Source organism: Podarcis gaigeae (assembly GCF_964106915.1).
Source record: "Podarcis gaigeae genome assembly, chromosome: 14".
Taxonomy (NCBI): Eukaryota; Metazoa; Chordata; class Lepidosauria; order Squamata; family Lacertidae; genus Podarcis; species Podarcis gaigeae.
This window is the reverse complement of record NC_139690.1, coordinates 26,600,597-26,625,811: the sequence shown is the minus strand read 5'-3', so window position 1 is coordinate 26,625,811 and position 25,215 is coordinate 26,600,597. Positions and strand designations below refer to the sequence as shown.

At 43.5% G+C, this 25,215-nt stretch overlaps 1 protein-coding gene and 2 long non-coding RNA genes across 8 annotated transcripts in view; all 3 read right to left on the bottom strand.

The window, feature by feature from the left end:
- Positions 1-2,225: 2,225 nt before the first annotated feature.
- Positions 2,226-25,215, bottom strand: part of MAP2K5 (mitogen-activated protein kinase kinase 5) — a 134,635-nt gene continuing 111,645 nt past the window's right edge. For all 6 annotated transcript variants that reach the window (XM_083713179.1, XM_083713178.1, XM_083713180.1 and 3 more), the window contains 2 exons: positions 23,711-23,756; positions 2,226-2,563 (listed from right to left, as the gene is read on the bottom strand). In XM_083713179.1, coding sequence (XP_083569305.1) covers positions 2,432-2,563; positions 23,711-23,756 — 178 coding nt within the window. In that variant the 3' untranslated portion in view covers positions 2,226-2,431. The remainder of the gene's footprint in view (positions 2,564-23,710; positions 23,757-25,215) is intronic.
- LOC310831994 lies at positions 4,168-8,614 on the bottom strand. Its single transcript, XR_014558098.1, has 2 exons — positions 5,794-8,614; positions 4,168-5,151 (listed from the first exon to the last, which is right to left on the bottom strand). It is a non-coding gene; the product is annotated as an uncharacterized lncRNA (long non-coding RNA).
- Positions 10,585-17,712, bottom strand: LOC310831418. The gene is made up of 2 exons (XR_014557867.1): positions 17,573-17,712; positions 10,585-17,535 (listed from the first exon to the last, which is right to left on the bottom strand). It is a non-coding gene; the product is annotated as an uncharacterized lncRNA (long non-coding RNA).

The following is a 25,215-nucleotide window of genomic DNA, read 5'->3' as shown; positions in this document are numbered from 1 at the left end:
AGCAAGGTGCTCCGAGCTCTTTGGGGGAAGAGCTGGGTGTAATAAATGAGTTGAGATTCATGTCCATTCCATTCATTGTTTACACTATTCTGCCAATGGAGATGTATGATGTGGTCCTTATTCTGTAGTCCTTTTTTTTTGCGGGTGGTTGTGTGGGTGTTAGTAGAGGGCCAATTCACAAACAAAATTGGCATGACATAAATGTGGGTCAAACAGATCCATGTGATCCTCAGTAATTGTGTGTCCATAGATGTAATTGCTCTGTGTACATGCAGGTAGATTTTACACATTTATAAAAAGGGTTAACGCAAGCAAGATGAAGGGATGGTTGAGCAAATGGCTAATTAATTACTATGAATTATGGTCAAGTCCAAAGCTCATTTTTAACCATGCCACCACCTTCTCTCTACAATTGCTAATTGAGACATTTAGAACCCACACTCTTCATCACTTGCAACAAGCCTAGACCATCTATTTGCATCTTTTATCAGTCTCTGATGTATGGGCTGATAAATGGAAACCAGTGGGTCAAAATGGCATGACCCTTTGGGCTAAAGATAAAGATCTTTCTCATATATATATTTGTGTAAATGAAGGCAAAAGGAGAATTCTTTTTTTATGGACTTTGAGACTAATTTTAACACAAACACCTTTTATACAGGGGAGGTATATGCAAAAAAAATGCCAGGAAATAAATAAATGAAAGAACTGCCTCAGCTCAGTTGGCTCAAAGGAAAGAAATTTGTCTCACTTTTAGCAAAAAGCACCTGCAGCTACCGGTCACATCGAGTCATTCATTGTACTGTTATCTGCCAGAGAGGTTGTGACATTGGAGCAATTAAGACAAACTTTAGTCTATAAGTTCATGCCTGCAATCTCTATCCTTCACCTGAAGATTGATGATCCCTCCAAGGAAGGAAGCAAAGTATTTTCCAGTCTACCTCTGAAGTAATGGTTAGGATTTGTAATTGTTCAGCAGAAATTCCTCACTACAAGGGACTGGTGTACTCCCAAGCTTTTTTTTTTATGACCCTCTTCAGGTTTTTAAGTGACAGTGCATCAGAAATAGCCACCTCAGTGTAAACACTTTTGTTGGCTATCATACAGTCTTTCAAGTCACTGGACTTTTGAGAAATCTCCCGAATTTCAAAAAACAACAACACAACCCTGATAAATAAACAAATTATAAGACTTTAAAAATACATTTTAAATTAAAACACTGGTCTACTAAAACAGCCTCAAAATTAGAAAACAAATTTGGGCAATCAAAGTGGAAAAGTCGGCCCAAGACATTTTGGCAATTGAGAAGAACCATAAAATGGTGGACACCTCCCCCCACACCCTGGGCCAGTGAAGATCTACATCAGGAGCAATGGGGTAACAAAGCTCTACATCAGGAACAAGGGGGAGTGAAGATCTACGTTGGGAACAAGGGAGGGAATCAAATCAACCTTCCCTGATGGTTGAAATGGGAATCGAAGGCCATCATGGGAGGAAAAGGGACCCGCTCTGAATCATGCTGGTGAGTGCAGAGTCTAGGAGACACCAGAGGGAAGTTCCCATTTCCTCCCTAGCGGTGGGAGGAGACCAGCAATGCCTCCTATTCACAAAGAAGCCACTGAGGCAGTTGGGGGGGGGGCGCTGCTGAGGAGGGTGGTAGATCTACCTTCCAATGAGCGTGCCACAGGTGATGCTGCCACTGCAGCTACATTCCTTAGAGGTATGATCTGCTGCCCTTATGGATCCTGCTGTCCAAGGCATTTGCCTCACCTTGCCTCATGGGTGAATGAATTCATATATCCACATGCACCAGGATGGACAATGTGGGAATGGAGTCCTTTGGTTGTGTTCCTACTGGTAAAGCCAAGTAAATTCCAACCTCCATTATATTATCCCACTAAAGAGGACGCATTGCACAATGTCCTCATTTCCCTGTATTGAGAGCTGCTCTTGGGGTTGCTTTGATGAACAGCACACACTTCTCTAATGAGTACAAATTTAGCACACATCCTGTGACTGATACCGGTTAGACTTTTTATTCTTCCAACATAATTATTTCCCCTGCCTGGTCCATTTCAACTCATTTTTGGTGTTAAAAATAAAAAGACTAAACGAGATATGATTGAGTCCACAGGACAGTTAAATTCATGCCCATCGATTCATCCACAGCACCCATGGACTGCTTTTAAGCTAGTAAAAGATGTATAAAATACTCTGAAGCCAAGAAATATACAGTAAGTTTAATAAAATATATAATATTTTCTTAATGTTTCAGGAAACAGTGTGATGATAATGGGGGAGGGGAAGGTATTTCTTGAATAAAAAAGTCACCATGCCTTCATCAAAGTCTCCTGCCAAAGCATAAAAAACCCGCATGGGCTTTGGATGACACCAGAGTCTTTGTCCTTTAGACATTCAGCTTCCCTTTGGTTCACTGAGATCCCTGTTGCTGCTGCTGCTGCTGCTGCTGCTGCTGTGAACGTCTCTCCTCTAACATCCGGCAGACCCACATGGAGACAACCTCAGCATTCCCATCATTGTACTGGACGATGAAGAGGTGGCCCTGAAAAGAAGCAGAGATGGACTCAACCAACAGAATCAAGCATCTAAGAACACAAGAAAAGTCCTGCAGCTGGATTGAGGCAATGGCCCACCTAGTCCAGCATCCTAGTCTCACAGTGGCTAACTAGATGCCCAAAAGGAGGACCTGAGTGCCAAGGCAGCACTCTCCCTACTTGTGATTCCCAGCAACTAGCACTGAATGAATGTACGAAACACACAAGGATCTCCAGGTATTGCTATTCAACATCTGTTTTAACTGGAGGGTTTCTGGACTGAATCAGGGGCCTTCTGATTGCAAAGTTAGTATTCTACCCCCACCCAATCTATGGCCCCTGATGTTTTTCGTTTCCATGGAGAACATTGTTTTAAAGTTTTTTTTAAAAAAAATCTATAAATTGGTGTCTTTCTTTTGTAAAGGTCCAATCTGAAAAGGAAAGAAAAACATTACAGGGGGGAAAATGCTGGGCTTGTTTTCCAGTCCAGTTGAAGGGCAGAAGGCAAACACACACCTTTCCCAGGTGTTTATTACCATCCTGTATTTTTGCTTTAGGCATTACCAGATTGCTGCCACAGCTTCCCAATATTAATTTAGATTACATCTTCTCCTCAACATGATTAAGATGCTCAGACTGGCAATTATTGGGATGGGCTGTGGCAGGGACAGAAAATGGAGACCATTGAGGCATATGGCTGAGTGCGGAAGTTCCCTCTCCTCTTTCCTAGGAGCTCCCTGCAGCCCCCATGGACTGCCTAAGAATGCAACAGTTACGCTTTTCAGTTAATTACTATGAGGGAAGGCACTAGTTTTACAGAAAGGAACACAGCACTTGAGAGCTTTGCAGGAGCTACCAGATCCTGCATTCTGTGCTCCGTTCAACAGCTGCACTGATATGAGCTTTATGATGCATGAAGTAATTAGAAAGAAGGGTGTGCAACTGAACATGTGCAGAATGCCTCCCTTTGAGGCATTTCCCTGCTCTGAGATTAGGGGCCAGAAGCCTTGAAACCTCCTTTTTCAAAAGTCACCCACTGGCACAAAGCTCCAGCCTCACACAAGTAACACAAAAGCAAAGAATGACAAAGGGAAAAGTCAAGTTGACGCTGTACTCTGGAATAATTGCACAAACTTCATCAATGGTCGAAGGGAGATGTTGAAACTTTGCTTCTTAATAGCCATAGCTAGTTGCAACAAATACAGTGGTACCTCTGGTTATGAATGCTTCTGGTTATGAATGCTTCAGGTTACGAGCTCTGCTAACCTGGAAGTAGCTGCTCCTGGTTGTGAACTTTGCCCCAGGATGCAAATGGAAATCCCGTGCCAGAGGCACGCATGCAGCAGGAAGCCCCATTAGTGAAAGCACGCCTCAGGATAAGAACGGTTTCAGCTTAAAAACGGACGTATGGAACGCATTCAGTTCATACCAGAGGTAACACTGTAAATTGGTGCAGGCAGAGTAATATGGCCCCAAACCCTTCAAGAGAACATGGAAATGTAATCAACAAAAGGGTGGTGGTGATACAATAAGCAAAACGCAGCGGAAGATGGAAGTGGGACAAATGGATGGTTGTGGATGGTACAAAGACACCAAAGTATTTTTAGGTTCGTTCTAAATTTGCACCATTTCTGCAATATGAATTTCTATGAAACAGATTTGCCGATCTTCCATCGCCCAATCACCACCATCCTAGGAATTGCATGCTCCTCCCCTTTTGATTGATAGCGATGCGAACATCTTTCCTCCCCTGTACACACTGACTTCCTCTTTCCTCATATTCCCTTAATTGCTGCTAAACACAGTGAGATGTGACTACAGGAATTAGGAAGTGAAAATTTGAACATTTGCATTATTTTTCAGATTGTCTAACTTGGGCATTTATCAGTGCCAAAACTTGCTCTTCCTCCAATAACTTCCTGGTCAAGCCTGGTGCTTAGTCTTCCAGTATCCAAGTGCCTTACAGTAATTACTCTCACTGACTTCACAGAATACCATGAGGTTAAATTCACTTAAGTGTTTGTAAAACTCTTGGAGATCCCTGGAGGAAAGGAACAAATGTCCTTATTCACAATAAAACCTACAATTACCTGCCTGGCCTTTTAAATAAGTCAGCCACAAACAAAACTGGCAAACGAGGAAGGTCAAGGAAGAATTGAGAGGGAAACAAATCAAGATCCCAGAGACAAAAAAAGAGAGAGCACACGCACACTGGGCCAGTAAAACCAGCCATTAAACAAAGTCAGACAGTTTCTACCATGAATCTCCTTTACAGCGGAGAAGCTCCCTGCTGTGGAAAAAACCCATCTCACACCAGTTGAAAAAAGAAACTTGCCTTGCTCAGGATTAGCCACAGCAAGAGAGACAGCAAGGAAATCTGGAAACAAAATGGGGTCTGGGAGCTCTAGGCATGCAGTTGCTGTGTGGAAGAATGGAAGAGGCACTGGACTGCAGGAGTTAACCTGAAAGGCAGGAGGGCCAGGGCTTCAGCTCATTTCGCACCCTGTTGCAAACTCAGTTCCTAGGAGGGAGGTGCAGAGAAAGGCTGGAGACCAGCTGCTTTTGTGGAACAAGCTCTGCTCAGTACCATATTGGCCTAAATATAAGCCACACTTCTTTTCCAAATTCCGTGAAAAGTTAAAGCGCGACTTAAATTCACGACCTTACAAAATTTGGCTTTTACAATATCGCTGCTGAAACAGACATGCGGTAAAACGGAATGGGTGTGAGTGCCTGCAGAATTTTAAGGGAGCGACTTATATTTGGGTATTGTCTTTTCTCCCCCCCCCCCAATTTTTTTTTTAAAGGTGTGGCTTATATTCAGGCCTATATGGTAATTGTTTTTGCGTGGTGGTGGGGAATAGCTTCAAAAACAAGCTTTTACTTACTGTTAATGCCACCCTAAACTATAGAAACTTCCCATGGGGAAGGGTCTGAGCACGGTGATAAAAAATGCAGAAGGTCCCTGGTTTAATCCCCGATACCTCCAGTTAAGAAAGGATAATGGGAGCAGGCAATAGGAAAGACCTGGAGAGCTAAGGCCAATCAGAGTTGACCACAATGGGCTGCAGTAGGTGAAACAGCCTGGTCTAATATATGGTAGCTTCCCACATTCCTTTGGAGGTGAGCTATAGCTCAGGGGTGGAGGACATGCTTTGCATCCAGAAGATCCCAAGCTTTATCCTTGGCATTTCCAGGTAGGGCTGGGGAAAGCTCCTCCACTAAAACTCTGGACAACTACTGCAGTGTAGATCAAGGGTTTCCAAACACAAACCACCAATGGTTCATTGTGTGGATCTGTGCTTGAAGATGGGAGATGGCACATCCATCACACTGAATATTCACATTGATAATTGATAGTATTTTATTGCTTCTTTTCTTTCTTATATTGTATTTAATTGTAATTCCATTGAATTTGAATTGTAATACAACGCCTACGACGGGCAGAAAAATCATTAAATAGTCTGCCAAGACCACCAGCAATTTTCAAGTGGTTTATTGGGGGGGGGGGTTTGGGAACCGCTGGTACACACAATACTGAATTAGATGGACCAATGTTCTGTATATACAAACCCAACTCTCATTTTCAGAACTGTTAGATCTGGTCTCACACTCCAGGGTATTAACAAAGGTTAGATGGCATTGGTAATAACATGGAAACGGGTGTTGTTGGCAATAATAATAATAATAAAGATACATTCTTAACCACAAATTTGAAGCTGATGTAGAAGCAATAGGGAGACGATAGCACAAGATGAATTCAGCAGCATTTGCAAAACTGTAGATCTGGAGGGATTTGTAGGCTTTTGGGGGACATCATAAAGTTTTGCATGCCAGAGTGGTCCTAGACATAAGAAAGAGTCTTTTTCCAAGTGGTAGAGTCATAGAAAGCAAAAGCAGAGGTTGGAGGTAAGGATGCTAGGAAGGCAGAAAGAAAAAAGGCAGACCAAAACACTTGCTTCAGTGTTTTCCCCACTGTTGAATGGATTCCACTGAGGCGGAAGACAAGGGAGCCGGTAGGAGGTAACCAGAGATACAGCTAGAGGGGGGAATGAAGTGGGGGGTGGGGGAAGAAGCAAGCCAACTACATCAGAAATGGAGCTGGCAGTTTGTGCAGGTATAATGAAGTTCCAGGCTGTTAGAAAGAGACAGAACCCATTTGTTAACCAGACACTCTCATTCCTAAGGAAAGAAGAAACAAATACACAAGGCACACGCAAGCAGGGAAGGACATAATGGGAAAAAGGGAGGAGGAAAGATGTGCATTCCAACAGGATTTTGCTCCTTGTGCATTTCAGCAACAAATGAACGTTGCTGGCATCGATGGGATCCACTTTATCCTTGAGCAATATTGGTCCAAAACCAGATGGCAGCAAACCTTTGGTACTTAAATATCCCTCTATTGACTCCCTTCATTTTGCAAGGTAATGTTGCAGAAATGTAAATGCACAGAAGCTTGAAATGTGTTTTCTCTTGTAGCAAACACTTCCTCAGACAAGAGGTGACCTTGAATTATCGGCTTGGCGTGGGGTCAAGACCCATCAGTCTCTGGAGCTGGATTCAGAGCAGCCTTCCTCAGGAGGATGAGGATCCTCACCGCAAGCCCTGTTACCTAAAGTGCTACCAAGACCATTTTGCCTTGCTTAACCCCAAGTGTTCCTGCTAGTGCCTTGATTCCTAACACTTCGCTCCGCATGTGGCTGAGCAAAGTGGGAGGCTTATTAGGCAGCACAACAGAAGGAATATGGTGTAACCAGCTGTCCTCTTCTATTGGGCTCAGGCTTCTCCTGAGTAGCTCCCCATTTCAGAAGGTTGCCCTCTGAAATGAAAACAGTGAGGGAGCAGAGCTAGGGTGCCCATTCCTGTGACCTCCTTTGCATGTTAAGAAAAGCTTATTTCAAAAACCTGTAGAGGCTTGGCATGGTTCAAGGAGAACCCCGGTTGCTTGCTCGGGGAACCGCACCATGCAGGGTTCAAGGAGACCTTATGAAGTCTTGTCTGCTTACGGTTCCCCATCACAGCTTTTTCTCTTGTTTCTGGGTAGTCAGAAGCATCCATTTGTCCAATAGCTGGTGTACCAGACCACCAACAATTCATTTTGGTGAAGCTTTCTCTCAGGTGCTCACAGTGACCTGGGGGTAGAATTAGGGTTGAATGCCAGTATTCTTGGCATTCAACCCTAATTCTACCCCCCCCCCCAGGTCACTGTGAGCTTCTCCCTGGTTTGAAACAGGTAATTCTCAATTTCGTTTTCCTAATCTTCATCTCCTAGCCCTCCATTCTACTTTCACATGGCCCAAATCCATGCCATTTACATTTTGAGCTTGCGCTGTTGCCTCTAGTGCAGCCTGCTAGATCTGTCACTCTCTCCTTAATCTCCCCCCAGCTCCATCTTCACAAACCTAGTCAATCTAGCCTACTGAAGTTCCCACCTGCTAGCACCAAGCCTTCCTTTCCATAATGTTACTCCTGAAGAGAGAACCCCTGAATGCAGAATCTTCAGGAGTTGAAACCCACTGATCTCTGAAAGCTGCTGGTACAACAGTTTTTTTTTTTTAAGTGGCTGGTGAGCCAGCTCCCTTGCTGTTCAGTACTCTGGTCCCAACCTCCTCTCATCTTGGCTCCTCTTTATGCCTTTGAACTGAGCCACAACTCAGCTCCAGCACTGACAGGGCTGCAACACATGACAGGTTGAAAATATATACAGTGGTACCTCGGGTTACATACACTTCAGGTTACAGACGCTTCAGGTTACAGACTCTGCTAACCCAGATATATATATAGTACCTCGGGTTAAGAACTTTGCTTAAGGATGAGAAAAGAAATCGTGCTCCGGCGGCACAGCGGCAGCTGGAGGCCCCATTAGCTAAAGTGGTGCTTCGGGTTAAGAACAGTTTCAGGTTAAGAACAGACCTCCAGAATGAATTAAGTACTTAACCCGAGGTAAAGTAAAGGTAAAGGGACCCTTGACCATTAGGTCCAGTCGTGACCAACTATGGGGTTGTGGCGCTCATCTCGCTTTATTGGCAGAGGGAGCTAGTCATGTGGCCAGCATGACTAAGTTGCTTCTGGCGAACCAGAGCAGCGCACGGAAACACCGTTTACCTTCCCGCCAGAGCGGTACCTATTTATCTACTTGCACTTTGACGTGCTTTCGAACTGCTAGGTTGGCAGGAGCAGGGACTGAGCAACAGGAGCTCACCCCGTCACGGGGATTCGAACTGCCGACCTTCTGATCAGCAAGTCCTAGGCTTTGTGGTTTAACCCACAGCGCCACCCACGTCCCTTTAACCCGAGGTACGCAGGTGGCGCTGTGGGTTAAAGCCTCAGCGCCTAGGACTTGCCGATCGAAAGGTCGGCGGTTCGAATCCCTGCGGCGGGGTGCGCTCCTGCTGCTCGGTCCCAGCGCCTGCCAACCTAGCAGTTCGAAAGCACCTCCGGGTGCAAGTAGATAAATGGGGACCGCTTACCAGCGGGAAGGTAAACGGCGTTTCCGTGTGCGGCTCTGGCTCGCCAGATGCAGCTTTGTCACGCTGGCCACGTGACCCGGAAGTGTCTCCGGACAGCGCTGGCCCCTGGCCTCTTAAGTGAGATGGGCGCACAACCCCAGAGTCTGTCAAGACTGGCCCGTACGGGCAGGGGTACCTTTACCTTTTACCACTGTATTAAAAAAGGCTTAATTTACAAGGATGGCTCCTCCTCTTCCTGTAACTAAGCACTGCCCAGATTTCTTGCTGCAAAAGTTCTAAGACATGGATGAGGAACCTGTGGCCCTGCAGATGTTGTTGGACCACAACTCCCCTCGGCCCTGATTGGTGGCTGGGGTTGATGGGACTTGTAGTTGAATTAACATATAGAGGGCCACAGGTTAGCCATTCCTGTTCTGTTGTACCACCACCTGATCCAAACCAAGAAAATAGTGTTGGGTGGAATATAACTCCTAGCACCAAGAGGAGTAACACCATCTACAGAGGTTGTGTGCTAATAGTAGTTCTACGACAACAGGGAGACGAAGGAAGAAAGGATGCCATACAGCTAAAGACTTAAATATTTGTAAAGAAATATGTGTCCCATTCACTTCTGCCCATCTTGTTTCCATTCCACTTGGCCACTAAGTTCTCACACATAGAAAATGGGCACACTCACTACACTGAGAACAAGGTAGCAACACACACTGATTATTCTGCCAAGCCACATTCAAGCAGATAAAAATATTGCAATTTCTCCCCTAAAAAATTTCTTCTAGTTTACCCTGGGATCAAAGCCTAGACAGAGTGATGGCCCAAACACCTCATTTAGAACAACTTAAAAGACTCTGGGGAAAGTTCTCTCTCTCTCTCTCTCTCTCTCTCTCTCTCTCTGTGTGTGTGTGTGTGGTTAAGAGATTCAGTCCAGGGAAAGGTCAGGTCGGAGAGGCCTGGGGATGGATGTGGGTGAGTGTCAGCCAGCCTAATTTTCTCTGCCAACTCTGAAAATGAGATAAACAATGACAAACCGGGCATTTTAAATGAACTTGTCACATCTCATTTTCTTGAGAAGGGCTGCCTTTTTTTTTAAGCCACTGGGCTTCTGCAGGAAGATTAACCCTTTCAAAGATGAACACCTATTGATAGATGTGAATGATATAGTTCAAACTATCTGACTTTGTTTAGTAATGACTTCCAAGTAACCCACTACGGACTCTTTGCCTCCTTGGGTTTCTCCCTAGTATAACTCCCCTTTGGGTGTTATACTTCCCCAAGGGAACATCAATGCTTAATTCTCTGCCCTGCCTGTGGATGAACTTTCCCAAACATGAAATATTACCAACAAAGTGACACTGTGTTGCTCCATTTTCTGCCTTCCAGGAGCTGAGAGAGGTCACCTGGAGGCACCCACCTGGCATGACTTTGGCCCATGGGATAAAACATTTTCATATGCAACAGCTTTTCTTGGCGTCTGGTGTTGGATGAGAGTTGGCTTTATTCAAGGATGCTGCTGCTGCTTTTATTCTTATTGACAGTTCATTCGAAATGCTTCCCTTTCTGTATTTTTGCATTTATTACATTGTAGATTAGTATCTTTCCTTTTTTTTTTTGCATCTTCAATATTTTTATAGAAGGGACTAATCTGTACATGAAACTAAACATTTGGATTAAAACATGCAAATGCAGCATTTGCTTAATTTGAAACACCAAAGTGGTTTATTACATATCACAGCACATTCAAAGCACCTTTATTAAAACCTGCACGTGTAAAATTGGAGACTTATTACAAAATGGAGGGGAAACCAACCGTGTGCCTACAAAAGAAAAGTCTTCCCTTGATGTTCGTCTTAAAATACCCCTCACATCAGTCAGACCTCAGGGCGAGGCTGGAATCACCAAAAAGAAGGCCCTGCTTCTAAGCCAAGCAGATTGAACTTCTCTATGTAAGGGAATCTAGAGCAGGGCCCCCCCCCCATTTCATATAGGATGTGGGTGCTCATTTAGGGAAAAGCATTCCCTTAGCTAGGGTGGAACAAGCTGCTTAAGACTTTAAAAGGTCACAACCAGCATCTTGAACATAGGTCCTGGATTTGGCAACCACTCTGCATTTGTTGCAAGACGGGGTGCTATACAATCCTACAGTCTTCACACTATCAAAAGCCCGGCTGAGGAGTTCTTGACATTCCCAAAGACACCCAGTGGTGTACATGGACAATGTGGGCTTTGAAAACAGGACTAACAATTGCCAATAAATGCTGAGCAAAGGCAAAAACTGAGCTGACAATTTACCGATAATATCAGAGCAAAGGGGACAATGGCATTTCCATTAAATGCAGGAAGCATCTCAATCCAGAACAATAAAATAACATGGAAGATCCTAACTGTTCTACTTGGAGGCAACCTTATTAGGAAGGATGGTGGTGCCCTCAGATGGCACTTCAAGTACAGTTTATTAGTGTGTGATATTAAAAGGGTGTTTTTATTGCATGATATAATGCAATGGGAACATGGGCACTCTGCAGAAAGACCTTGCACTCAGAAGTGTAATGAACCCAGAGCCTGGCAAACATTATACTGTACATTAACCTATCGTTAACGGCACATTAGGGCTGGGGGAACTGCACGCTCGCTGGTCAGGACGCCAGTCAGGACAGCACAGAGGAAAAGGAGAGAGGAAAACACATAGTGCCTGCACAGGAGGAAAGCAAAGAGATAAAATAAATATGGCTACAGGGCCTGATTGGTAAAAAGGTTCTTCTCACAGCTTAGCATGCAATTGTGAGACTTCTCACTGGAAAAAGAAGAAGAACAGAGCAGCTTTATCTGGAGGTATTTAAAAACGAGACTTTAGTGGTTTCTGTGCAATGGCGCAGTGTCAACAGTTTTCATTTAACAAAACATTGCGCTCACTGGGTCCTCTCTGCCTGAAAGTCGCCATCAAGATTCTTTGGCTTAATCCTAACACATTTTTGTCACTACTGTCCTTTCCTGCTAAGCTGTCAATAGCAGTTGGTCTTCTTTCTCTCTTTATTAGTTGGTTGAACCTCTTGTGAAAGGGCTCCTGATACAAATCTGAATGTTCACTATGGACATGCAGGAGTAAATTCTGCTACTGCCTTGGAGGCACCTCTGATGGCAGCGACGTTCACCAGCTGATCTGTTGTCAACATCCTGCCGCCACGTCCTCTCCAAACTTCTGTCTCTAGGCTTCTGAAATCCTGCTCCATCTGGCTATAGCATGTCCGGACACACTTTGTTCATCAAGCCACTTCTCATCATTCAAGCCCTTCCTCAAAATCCAAAATATTTTTAGCAATTGGTTTCCTGAGCCTCACTTTGTCACTGCCCCTAGACTCCCTCCAGACATCTCCATGACTCACAGTCAGTTCCCAACTGCTCTCTTAATGTGACCGGGGCAGGTCCATCTCACTTCTGCACCTTGCATGCATGTCTATTGCCCAGCTGACATTACACAAAGGTTAAACAGTACCAACGGCAGGAGTAAAAGTCACCGGTATCAGGTATGACAATGCAGCCAAAAACAAACTTCAATGGTTCTTGGTTCAATGAAGAGGTTTTTTTTTGCTGAGCTTGCCTATGGTAAGAACAAAAGAAGAGCTTTGCTAGATCACATTAATGGCCCATTTAGTCCAGCATCCTGTTCTCACAGTAGCCAGCCAGATGCCCTAATGGGGGACCACATGCAGGACCCAAGCACAAGAGCCCTATCCCCTCCTGTGGCTTCCAGCAACTGGTAAGGGTAAAGGTAAAGGGACCCCTGACCATTAGGTCCAGTTGTGGACGACTCTGGGGTTGTGGCGCTCATCTCGCTTTATTGGCCAAGGGAGCCAGCATACAGCTTCCGGGTCATGTGGCCAGCATGACTAAGCCGCTTCTGGTGAACCAGAGCAGCGCACGGAAATGCCGTTCACCTTCCTGCCGGAGCGGTACCTATTTATCTACTTGCACTTCGTGCTTTAGAACTGCTAGGTTGGCAGGAGCAGGGACCGAGCAACGGGAGCTCACCCCACCGTATGGATTCGAACCACTGACCTTCTGATCGGCAAGTCCTAGGCTCTGTGGTTTAACCCACAGCGCCATCCGCGTCCCTTTCCAGCAACTGGTAGTAATGCAGAAAAAGAGCACACGAGACACAACCCTTTTGTCAATGTGCAAAAAAGTCAAAGTGCAAGCTTTTTGGTTACACAACATTCTTCAGAAGACTGGATGTCTGCCATTTTTCAGACTAATAGGAATGCTCTTAGCAGCCAGAGATCCACCAGCTTCCTTCCACTGCCATTTTAAAATGGTGAAGGTGGCCTCTTGCACGGTTCAGTGCCCTGTCACACACTGTAATTAAAATGTTCATTAGTGTACATGAGAGGCAATAGCTTTGAATTGTACGGAAAGCTCAAGATGAGGCTTCGAGAGTTGCCATTTTAAAATCTCTCCCACAAAATCGCTGCAAACATTAATCATCCCCACACTTCAAATGTTCTGATATCCACCTGGCTACACTATTAAAATAAAACTTGCTGCCCCAGGGAAATCCTACTTATTCTTAATTGTTTTGAGGCTTTGATGGGCTTTTAATCTAAGATTAATTTATGCAATTTTAAATAACTCTTCTTATGATTAATAAGCTTGAAAATTAAAAGGAGTCTAAAGCAATTATAATGAGCATTTGGTCATAACCTCATTAGGAGAAGGAGTGAAGGATACAATGCTGGAATTCTTACAAGATTACAATTTAAGGTTACTTCCGGAGAAGTCAAATACAGCTCTCCAAATTGCAAAGGCAGATTAGGCCAGGTCAGTTGGGGGAAACATTGGCTATCTGGATCACCACACTAATGTTATTGTCTCAGGAGCGGCATAAGACGAAGCATTTGAGTGAGGGAGAGAATGGATCAGCGCAATCTGGAACACAGCCAAAAAAAAAAAAGAAGAAGAAAGCATGCTATTTTGGAAGTTGCTTTCTCTGGGCAGTAAAAGCACCAGTTACACTTCATTATTATTTCAAAATTACCAGGGTGTATTAAGAACTTTGTGTACCAGCACCTCTTCCAATGAGATAATATCTTGGTGGCTGGACCAGATTAAAAGCCTGTCTAGTCCGCCATCCTGTTCCCACAATGGCCAACCAGTTGTCTCTGGCAAGCACACAAATGGGTGATGGATGCAGAAACCCAGGGCCCCCTAACTGAATGAGCAGGCAGCAGGGCCCCCAAACACAGTGGAGCTGGCTCACTACATTTTAAGGAACTACACACTTTTATCTAAATCACCAGCCCCTCCAATATTTAGCCCAGAGTCTAACTGTGCTCCTCTAACATGGGCAGGTCTGCAAAGGTGTCCCCATCTTTCTTCTCTTGCACTTGCTTTAAGAAACACTACCTTTGTGGTGCTGGTTGCCTTACCTTCAATGGAAGGTAAAAAACAAGGGTCTTAAGAGAAGCGAAGCCTGAGCTTGCCTTCTTTGTATTTCTTTCTTTAAAATCAATGTTTAATTTAAAAATTAGAAAGTGGAGCAGGCTGCAAACACAGAGGTTGATTGAAGCAAAATTTAAATTCCTGTCAAGCCCATTTAAACACAGGGGCCCTTCATAGCCAATTAGTTGCTCCGTGTGAATGCAGGATAAACTTAGGCCTGGTCACCGTTAGCAGAGAGCAGACCCACTGTGAGGTGCTAGGAAGGAAAAAAATTAACTAAAATCAGGAGTGTATGAAATATTTATCCTCCCAGCTTATCACGATGGGGTTTTGCAAAGTGTAAATGAGACAAAAATCGATTCCTCGTCACCCTCAAATCAATCCCCCCAAATGGGTCAGGGCATCTGTTTCAGCTAAATTTTGTTTACTATGGCAGATTTTGCCTTAATTGTGGTTGTTTATCTCCCGCTGTCCCCGGGGCCCTAATCTCCCGATAACTAATACTTAACACTCATTCCACATCTAAAGCTACTTCGAATCCTCAACAGGTTTCGGAGCTCTTAAAATTATTGAAACTGTGGAGACAGGAGACAGAGTCGCTTTGTGAGAAGGGCATTCTCTTCTCTACAACCAGCTGGGTCCAATCACCACCAGGGATGGAGACAACAAAGGTGCTAAAAGGCTCTTTCACAATTGCAATTGCGCCACCGGGAATTCAGGGATAAAAATGAGCTTTGATGGAGAACTGGGGGGTGGGGGGAAGAGAAAGAGAGAATCCAAACAAGGTTTGTGGCAGTCTAGCCAAAGAAAGTTACTGTCATAATGAAATGCTGTCAATCACCATGAAAATCCAATTAAAAGCTGTTCGGCATAGGCTCGCTTAAGCAGAAATACTTAAGACGTAATTTCGGCAACTCTACAAATGAGAAAGTGCTTCTGGAGTTATTTAAAAGAAGATCAGGAGCTCCTCCCACAAACCAGTTTCTCATAGTTCCCTATGAAACAGAAAATGCTTCATAGCCATAGATGAACCTATTTTAGGAATGCTTTAAAGGTGGACCAATCCCATTACTACATCCCTTACAGAGAATCATCCCACAGACCTAAATTTGCACTCAGGAATATTTTTTCAAAGGCATAGCATTGTACAGACATTTATTTAATATTTATATTACCCAATGAGAACTGTAGACCCATCATGGACAGGGTTTATTTTAACGCAAAGGGGAAATGCCCATCTTTGTCCCTCTGCAATTAGTAACTGCCAATCCAATCCATCCTGTTCCAGTTGAATGTTTATTTTTATCTTTTTAGATGTATCATTAAGAGACTTGAAGGCAAACATTGTTCTCCTCACTGGGACTTGTGTAGGAGGAATCCCCCCCTGAGGACTATGTCCTAGATTAACAAGTATGGTAAGTGTTGACTTTTCTGTATCAGTTAAAATATTGGCACATGGATCTTCATAAACATTACCAAAGGACACATGGGAAAATGGTGGTGTCCTTCATTCAGGGAAAACAGCTTTCAACTTTCAGTGAATGTGGAAAACGCTTTCAGACAGTGGGTGGCTTCTGGGAAAAGGGCCTTCTTCGTGGTGGCCCCCTACCATTGAACACTCTTACCAGGTAAGCTTGTCTGATGCCTGCCTTACCTTCCTGGTGTCAAGGAAAATACTTGTTTATTTTCACAGACCTTTCAGCAGATTTACTCCTTGTCAAATTTGTTTTATGCTGTTTTTGTTTAAGTTTTAATGTGGCTGTATTTTTAACTGATTGTTAAGGAAAGGGCACAAATAATAAACAATAGAGAAAAAGTAACCTTATCATGTGCTGCAGATAAGTCTAACTGCTTGAGAGGAATAAATCAGCCTACAGCTTCACTATGTAGGCAATACTAATGTACAATGAAGTAGCTGCACAGCCATGGCTGGGTTTCAGTTGCACAAATCTGATCTCGTAGAGAAGTTCAAAAAGGGACAACAGCAAGTGTGGCTATTTTTCTGTTTTCTTATGTTTTTAGTTTAAGCTGATAACACATGTTTTACTAGCGTAAGCAAATAAAAAACCCTAAAACCAAACAGCAACAACAGCAATGATCAGATGTGAATGTATCAGTTGTTTAATTATAACATAATTCACAGATTTTAAAAGTTGGGATTTAACTTAGTCTTTTGATTCTGGTGGCATTATGTGATCAGCAATCATTATGCACTGGTATGGAGAGAACATTGTCCTGCCACAAAGACTTCTCTAGCAGTCTGCTGGCCTGTATGAACTCTGAAGGGTTGGGGGAAGAGCTGTTTCTAGCACTCAGTTCCACACCCTAATTCTGCCACATCAGTTAGAAATGTTTACATGAAAAGATTAAGCAAGATAGCAAAGGACTCTTTCTCCGACCTAAGGGGTTCCATTGCTGATTCCTGTCACTTGATGAATTGGCCTTCATAATAATACTAAAAACAGGCTCCTCTGTCCTGTAATTACACCACAGCATCTAGGAGTTGAAAACTATTACTTGCAAGCACTGTACATATTGCAAATTTAGTTACCAACTTTGGTGGTCAGATAATTTATGCAGCTACCAAGTTTTAACAGCAGGCAGGGGATACATCACTTCAAGGACTTCCCCTACTGGTTTTAAAGGGAAGATAACTGCATTTGGGTAACTTGGGTTTCCCACTATATAAAAAGACAGAAGAGGAATGTTTTTAAAAATACAGTAAAAAAGAACAAACAACTAGCTAGAAATACACAATCTTTCCTGTAACCAAAGCTAATCAAAGGCTGCATCTGCAACATTATTGCACAGGGATATCATAGAATTGCAACTATTCCCCAGTGTTTTTGTAAAAACTGGATATATTGTGCAAATCATATAGCTGGATATAGATACAGCCATTCTATCTTGTTACAGCTTTACTACTTTGGGATAACAGCCTCTTTTGCTGGGGCAGGGGAGGGGGCTGGTGTCCAATGAAGCCACCAGTGCAGCAAGGAAAGGAATGCTGGTTCAGTTATACAGGACAATGGAGATGAGCCTCCTTTCCTTCTCCACTTGCATGTAGAGTGAGGTTGTTGCTGCCCTGACTGACTAAGCCGGTGCTACAACATTAACAAGTTCACTATGTGATCCCTGACTGGCTGGGATCCCGCAGTGAAGGAGCTTTTTCAAGTTAAAAAAAACAAGGCACTGAAGCAAATTCAAAGAAACAAGGACTACAATGTGTGTGTGTGTGTGTGTGTGTGTGTGTGTGTGTGTGTGTGAGAGAGAGAGAGAGAGAGAGAGAGAGAGAGAGAGAGGAAGGAGAGCTTATGAATGCCAATCCTTTCATATCCAACCCCCAAATGGCAACTTCTGCAGGACAAATCAAACCTCATAAAAATTTGGTGCAGCGTTTATAATCTCATGCACCAATGCTTCCTGCTCAGATGCCCTCCCAGCTCACCTTGCTTCCTGCACTGCAAGGGATGGGTGAATGCTGGACTGCTGCACCGTGCTTCTCTGGGGCACAATCTGGCAGGAATCCTCGTTGGAAGTGTTTGGTAGGAGTGGAGGGAGAAGAGGAAGCCCTTGTGACTGAGACTAGAAAAAGAGAGGCAGAGTGGCAGGCCTTGACTTCTGTGGGTATCAGGAAGGAGGAGGAGGAGTGAAGGCTAAGCTGCCATTCTGCTATGGGCTGAGCTGATGGGGTCCTGCAGCGGAGGGTGCTTCAGATGAGGAACGGCCTTAAGAAACACTCTGGTTTGCTCTTAACTTTCTATCAATAGTACACGCTTCACTAGCAAACCCACCAAGGGACCGCAACAGCATCTGAAAAAACACAGCCATGCAAAAGCCCCAGAAAACGGGGCCATCTTTTTAAACAATTCTCAAAAGCAGGCCGGTGCTACTGGGAGACAATTTCCATGTTAGCATGCTTGCTGAAACACTCTCTGCCACTGAACAGCGAGAACAGATAATAACCATTAGTAAATCAAACTCCTTGGCAATATCCAGCTGTGCCTCGCACATTTACATACAGATAGAATGGGTATATGTTTTTAATATGTATGCGATAACGCACTTTCCCCACAGCTGAAGTGTGTCTTACAAAAGGAGGAGGCGAATGGGAACGCATTGCCATGAGATAATAAAGTGACCTAGATAAAGTATTAGCCAGCGATTGATCTCAAACAGGGGAAGGCTGCCTCTCTCTGACCCGGTTACTTACTATGCATAGATTCCATTAAATAGAGCTTAGGAACTGAAAGCTTCAGGAAAACGGTGCCACTGAGGCCGAGATCGACGGCGTCTGGGTTGGAGTGCGCAAATGTATAGCCTCCTGTCCCATGTGAATTCCTGTGGCATTCAGCCACACCTGGAGAACACACCTCCATCAGATAAAAGTGAGTCTCCCACCAAGCCAAAGCCTGGTTTAGATTTTAAATGGAGGTGCAGTAGTGTAAACAAATCTTTGCATATTTTTCTGAGAACTTGTGGATTCTATCCTGATATCAAGGCAGAAAAAGTGCTTTAAAGAAACTAAAAATGATTCCCATCTATAAGCATGCAGGATGAATGAAATGATGGCTCTTTTTTACTTGCTCAAATAGCTCAAGAATGACGCAAGCTTTCACGTTCCACAGAAGTCTTCATCATCAAGCAAAATATCTGAAAAGTGTGGTGAAGCAGACAGTGACTGACTTCGAACAGGAAGACTTGGGCATGAAGCTCGCTGGGTGACCTTGGGCCAGTCATTCTCAACCTAAAAGACTTTGTTGTGAGGGCAGAATCGGATCTGAAGGCAGCTCTGTTTAGGGAAGCTTTTAATGTTTGATATATTACAGTATTTTAATATTTTTTTTGGAAGCCAGCCAGAGTGGTTGGGGAAGCCCAGCCAGATGGGCGGGGTATAAATAATAAATTATTACTGTTGTTGTTGTTGTTGTTGTTGTTGTTGTTGTTGTTGTCACTATCCCAAGCTCCTTGGAAAAAGGACATGATACTAATAGGATAAAATAATAAATACATATAATAGGTTCTTGCATGTCCAAGTGTGGGGTAGTTCTGCAGTCAAGTGTCAGACAGTGGTAACTCAGGTTAAGTACTTAATTCGTTCCAGAGGTCCATTCTTAACCTGAAGAACCACTTTAGCTAATGGGGCCTCCCGCTGCTGCTGCTGCACTGCCAGAGCACAATTTCTGTTCTCATCCTAAAGCAAAGTTCTTAACCTGAGGTAATATTTCTGGGTTAGCGGAGTCTGTAACATGAAGCGTATGTAACCTGAAGCATATGTAACCCGAGGTACCGCTGTATATTTTATCAGGCACTTGGCTCAATGTGAATTATCTCACTGATTTTCAGGGTCTTTTGCTTTGTGTTTACATGGAGCTGATATGAACACTTTTTGAGACTCGTTGGCCACCTGCACCTGGTTAAACTGGCCTGTCAAAGCTGTTTCCTGGGGTGTGGCCGCTGTCACATGATGACAGCTTCTTGGTGGGGACCAAGGTGGACCAACTATCCAAGAAGGATCTGGTGCCTTCCAGATGTTTTTGGATTGCAACTCCCATCAGACCCAGCCAGAACAACTGTGCTGGCTGGGCCTGATGGGAGCTGTACTCCAAAGCACCTGAAAGGTGACAGGCTGGTGAAAGCTGCTGTAGGTCATTTGTAAGTCATTCATGAGCAGTGAGAGGAGGAATAAAAATAGATGCTTCCAGTTCTCTGGATATTAGCCACTGGAGATATTGAGACCATGCAGGCAATTTAGTATAATTAAAGGGTGGCAGCAAAATGAAGATAGCTGAGCTCCAGTCTTTTCCCACTCTCTGTTAATGATCGCTAAATTATTATATGCATTTCAGAAAGCCAGGTTTTTAAGGGTTTATTATAACCTCCCATCCTGATGCAGCTCCCATCAAAGTTAGTAGCATCATTTCCACTAGGAGTTGGCCTTGGCCACATTCCACCAGGAGGTTTTGCTGCAAAAGCTCCATTTAAAATGGATTGAAACGCAATAGGACAGCAGCAGAAATAAGATTTGGTAGTACACAGTGTTTTTGGTCTTTGTTTCTTCTCTCTCTTTTTCTTTGTGTGTGTTTGAGTCCAAAGAATCAGAGGAAGCTTTTAAAGAGAGAGTTGGGGACTTCCATTGCATGCAAAGATAGACTCTGGCAGATTGAGCAGACAACACTAAATGTGCGTCCAATGGTCAAAAAGGCAGTTTCTGCACTTACTGTAGAGAGAAGTGAGGGGCAGATGGGGCTCATCAATCTGGAAAAGTAGCCCATCTAGGAGAAGGAAAACTCTGACTCTAAATCTCCGCTGCTTTGTGGGATATCTTCGGGAGAAGAAAAGGCTAAGGAGTAAACCCTACATAAATCCAGAGTGGAGTCCCTAAGATGGTTGGGTGGTGCCTCATTCTGGCAACTCCTGCAGCCAAGCTGGTGCCCAACATATTGCTCTGCTTTCCTTTGGACCACATCAGTGAAGTTGAGAGGGGGGTCTTGTTGTCTGAGCAGCCCAGGACCTCCATACACACTGTCCAAGCTTGTGCTCCAGGGAGGTAACTTTGACACTCCTAACGTAGAGGGTTTGACTTAATCCCTGGAGGCACAATGCATTCTCTCTCAAAACAGACAGATGCCAACAATAACATTACAAAGCCAGAGAGAGAGAGAGAGAGAGAGAGAGAGAGAGAGAGAGAGAGAGACTCGTTTATCCATTAAGCTTTCAAAAGTCTTGCCCATCCCTTGTTCCACTGTCCAGATCACTTACTGCCACTTCTCTCTTTCTGGTAACCCCAATGCCTGCAGAGTTACTTGCCGGAACTGCCACTGAGAAGGGCCTGTCATGGGTCACCACGGACAAGGCAGTCCTGATTAGGTCCTTGTGACCTGATCTCTGGAGCATAAGCAAGGAAGAATCTGATGACAAAACAAAATCCAGGACACAATGCACCAGGAACGTCTGTGCAAGAGCCGCTGGGGACTCTGCACAAGCAACATCCCCCTTCACTTTTGGGTCTATGACTGTGGCATCAATAAGGGCATCAATCAGACTTTTCAACACAGGCAGAGGCCCCTTTCAATACTGAGTGGCCAGGCTTCCATTTGCAGTGAAGGTAAAGCAACGTGGAAGCAAGTGTCAATTTTTATATATATATTAAAAAAAGAGTCTTTTTTAAAAAGCCATTGTGCCTTTTTTTAATTATTAAAGGGGGGATGGGAGAAGATACTATCTTATGAGTAGGACCCGGCACTTCAGGGCAGGTAGTTGGAAAGATATATAACTCTATGTCGTTGTTCCTATAGGCACTCACCCCTTGGCCTCCGTCTTTATGACTTTACACCCTGGAGTGGTGTTACAGCTTCCGAACACGCACATATATACTGAGGGTTGGAAGTGCGATCTGCAGATGTTTTATTTATAAGTGGCAGGCCTATTGCATCACAGAAAACATGCATTTACAAAGAGATACAGGTTTTATGAAACCCCATTCTGTTGGTTTAATAGTCAAGCTACCCAGCCATAGAATAATAACAACGCATCAGGTAAATGCATCTCCATCTCTAGAACCTGTTCCAAGTTCTCTCAGATGTGACTAAGTGCAGGAACCTTCCAACCATCAAAAGTTAATAAAAAAAGAGAGAGCGGCAAATTAAGGCAGCCTCAACCATCACTACCCAGAGACAGAATGGACGGTGTGGGGGGGGAATACAAAGTTCCTCCTCACGAAGGTATTTCTGCAATTGCTTAACAGCTCTCTTCAGCAGTAGCAGAAATTACTCACATCCAGATTTATAAACATGGTCACATATCTGACAAACGTGATGCCCATGCAGAGGAAGAGTTGCAGAGGGAGGTGGCACCTCTAGGGCCTCAACTAGCACAGCGGCATTTTAGACTTTCCTTTTTCACACACACTTCGCTCCTGCCGTATTGAAATCTCCTTTGTAGCATTGTTTCAGGAATGTCCTTGCCTCTGCCACAGGTGAAGCGGCAACCCTCTGTTGCTTTAGACATTTTGGCGGAGACACTTCTTTTTGCCCAGATCCTGTTTTATTTGTTAACGAATTTCTGTTTTATTCACTTTTATCTGCTTTGATGTGTTTTTATTTGCTGTTTTACAGGTCCTAGGTTGTGATTTGGCTTTTGTTTTAATTTTTTTAATGGTGGATTGTTTATTTTTTAGACTGCACACTGCTCAGAGATTTCTAAAACATAAAAGTGATAGAGTATACAGCTGTTTGAGGAATGCAGGCCAAACTCCTGCCCGCCCCCCCCCCCCGGTGTTCAATTCTGTGGCATTCAGTGCAATAGTCTAACATACTTCTACAAAAATTCAATAAAGTTTACTTAAAAAATAAATAAATCTGTGACTCTTGGCCATGGTTATTTCATTCTGTTGGGAAAACATAACTCATCTTAGCTTCCTCCCAGTTCTCTACTGGGAAAGTAAACGAACCTATTTGACCTATCAAGAACAAAGGTGATCTATGGGTAAAAGTATTGAAGGGATTTTGTTTGAATAAAATAAAATAAAATAAAATAAAAATGTTTCATTATTATGCAAAGTTCAGCATGGGCAGAAACAAAGGGCAATTTAGAAAGGAAAATACCATTAATGAGATTTGTTGTTTATGATGTTTCTGCTCTTGCCATTGTATGCAGTGAATTGTTATGCACTGATCATGTCAGAGAGCATGACTGTAAACCTAAAAGCAAAATAAAGGACTTTAAAAAAGGAAAGAAGAACAAAAAAGGACAAAGGGCAACCTGTAGAAATAAAGACAATTTGGCAATTTGGTGAGGAAGAATGTCACATCTAATCATGAAAAAGTTCCATAGAAACCCCAAGATCAGCTTCGTAACAGGATTATAGAACACTGCCAATGTATACTATAAGGGTGGATACAAATTTATAGAAACTACTGTAGAATTCAGTTTTAAAAAGTTTTTTTAAAAAAGAAATAATTCAGTAAATTAAAGAAGAAATCTGAGTAATTCCTAATACAGACAGCATCTTGCTTTGATCAAGAGACCTTTCAAACAAAATGTGTCCCATAACCACCGTTATGATTCTGAAACCAAGATAGAAGCTTATGTGCGTTACGCCAACGTCTGCTGGCTGTCAGAGCTGGAAGCAAAATTTAGATTTAATGTTAGTTAACTTATGGAGGAAAAACACCCCAACAAACTTCTGCATGTCATAAATCAGCAAAACTTTTCTTGTTTGTGTTGTAATGAGAAGCCTGAAGATTTACTTACCATTAACTCTTCAGGGGCTGGGCGTTCCTTTGGCTGCTTTCTCATGCTGTGCAGCAACAACAAAAAACAGAACCCAGATTCGGTGTGAAAAAGCACTAGTCATTTACTTCATTATCTTAGAATGCTGAAGATTTATTTTTTTTAAAGTCTCTTATTACAGACGACCAACAGTTAATGAAGAAAACCAACCCCACCCCCACCCTATAGAAGGCTTTATGAATGCACTTGAAATGTCACTGTTTTTCTTTAACTTGATTGCTTCTGCCACCATGAATTAAGATGGGCACCACCAGGCACTCCACAACGGAACCCACACTGCAGCCAGTGCTATTTGCATGGCTAATTTGAGTGGAGGGAGGGGGCACAACACTTTGGCAACCCCTGGACCAGCCACCCTTCCTCCCAGTTTGCTTATTGCCGGGGCACTTCACACACTTTACGTTTTTAGGTGTTCACTTAGATCCTCTTAGGCATACACATGTGAAATGTGTAGTGCGAGACAAATAGGTGTTATGCAAGTTTACTCACTAGGGGCCTGTGATTGGCCAACTCTGGTTTGCTGCTGTGCAATGGGCTACATGCCCTTCTACTTCATACAGACATACAGAATTTTATTTGTATGTCGCCTTTCCACAGTTCAAACCATGCTCAAGGCAGTTTATAACATGGGGGGAAAATACATAAATACAATGTAACAAAAGCAGTCATAAACAATAAATAAAGCGTTAAAAAATACACAACCAAACCGAACAATTTCCATATAAACCACAAGATATAATATAAAGATATATAAAAAAGCCAGCAACAATCCCCGACTCTCAACAAAACCCCCAAACACTGCAGTTCAAGAGTTTGTTCAGCAGCCTCAGATTTTGTCTCCGTTATCTCTCCATCCTGATCAAGGAAGAGATTGCAACCAACTTATGTCTCCTCCAATGTTAGGGTACTTACCACAATAAGCATTTACATACAGGTGGGATATATATAATAAAATTGTTGTTGTTGTTATTAAGCTTTTAAAAACAATTTGCACATATTAATATTTCAGGAACTCTTACAGCAGCCCTGTGGGGCCAATATTATTATCCCTGTTGGAGGAGGGAGATGGATAGAATAGCACCCTAAGGTGCGCTGGTGAACCTGTGGTTGCAGTGAGAGTTGAACTGGGAGGTTGGAGCCCATCTGGCTTACAGCTCACACTCTGAACCCCTAGGCTACACCAGTTTGTGCAAGTCAACCACTCTTCTGAGAGGTTAATAAAAGAAGCTATAGCTCAGTGATATAGCAAAATTTTCCTGTGCAGAAGATCTCAGGTTCAGTCCCTGGTAGCTTCTCCACAGCTGGGACAGATCCCTGCCATAAACCTTGGAGATCTGCTGCCAGGGTTGAAAATACTGAGCTAGACTGGAGCAATTGTTCTGACTCAACAGAAAGCAGCTTGCTATGTGCCTAAAACATGTAGCATAGCATGGCGTGTGACCTCGGCAATCCCACTTGCCACAACT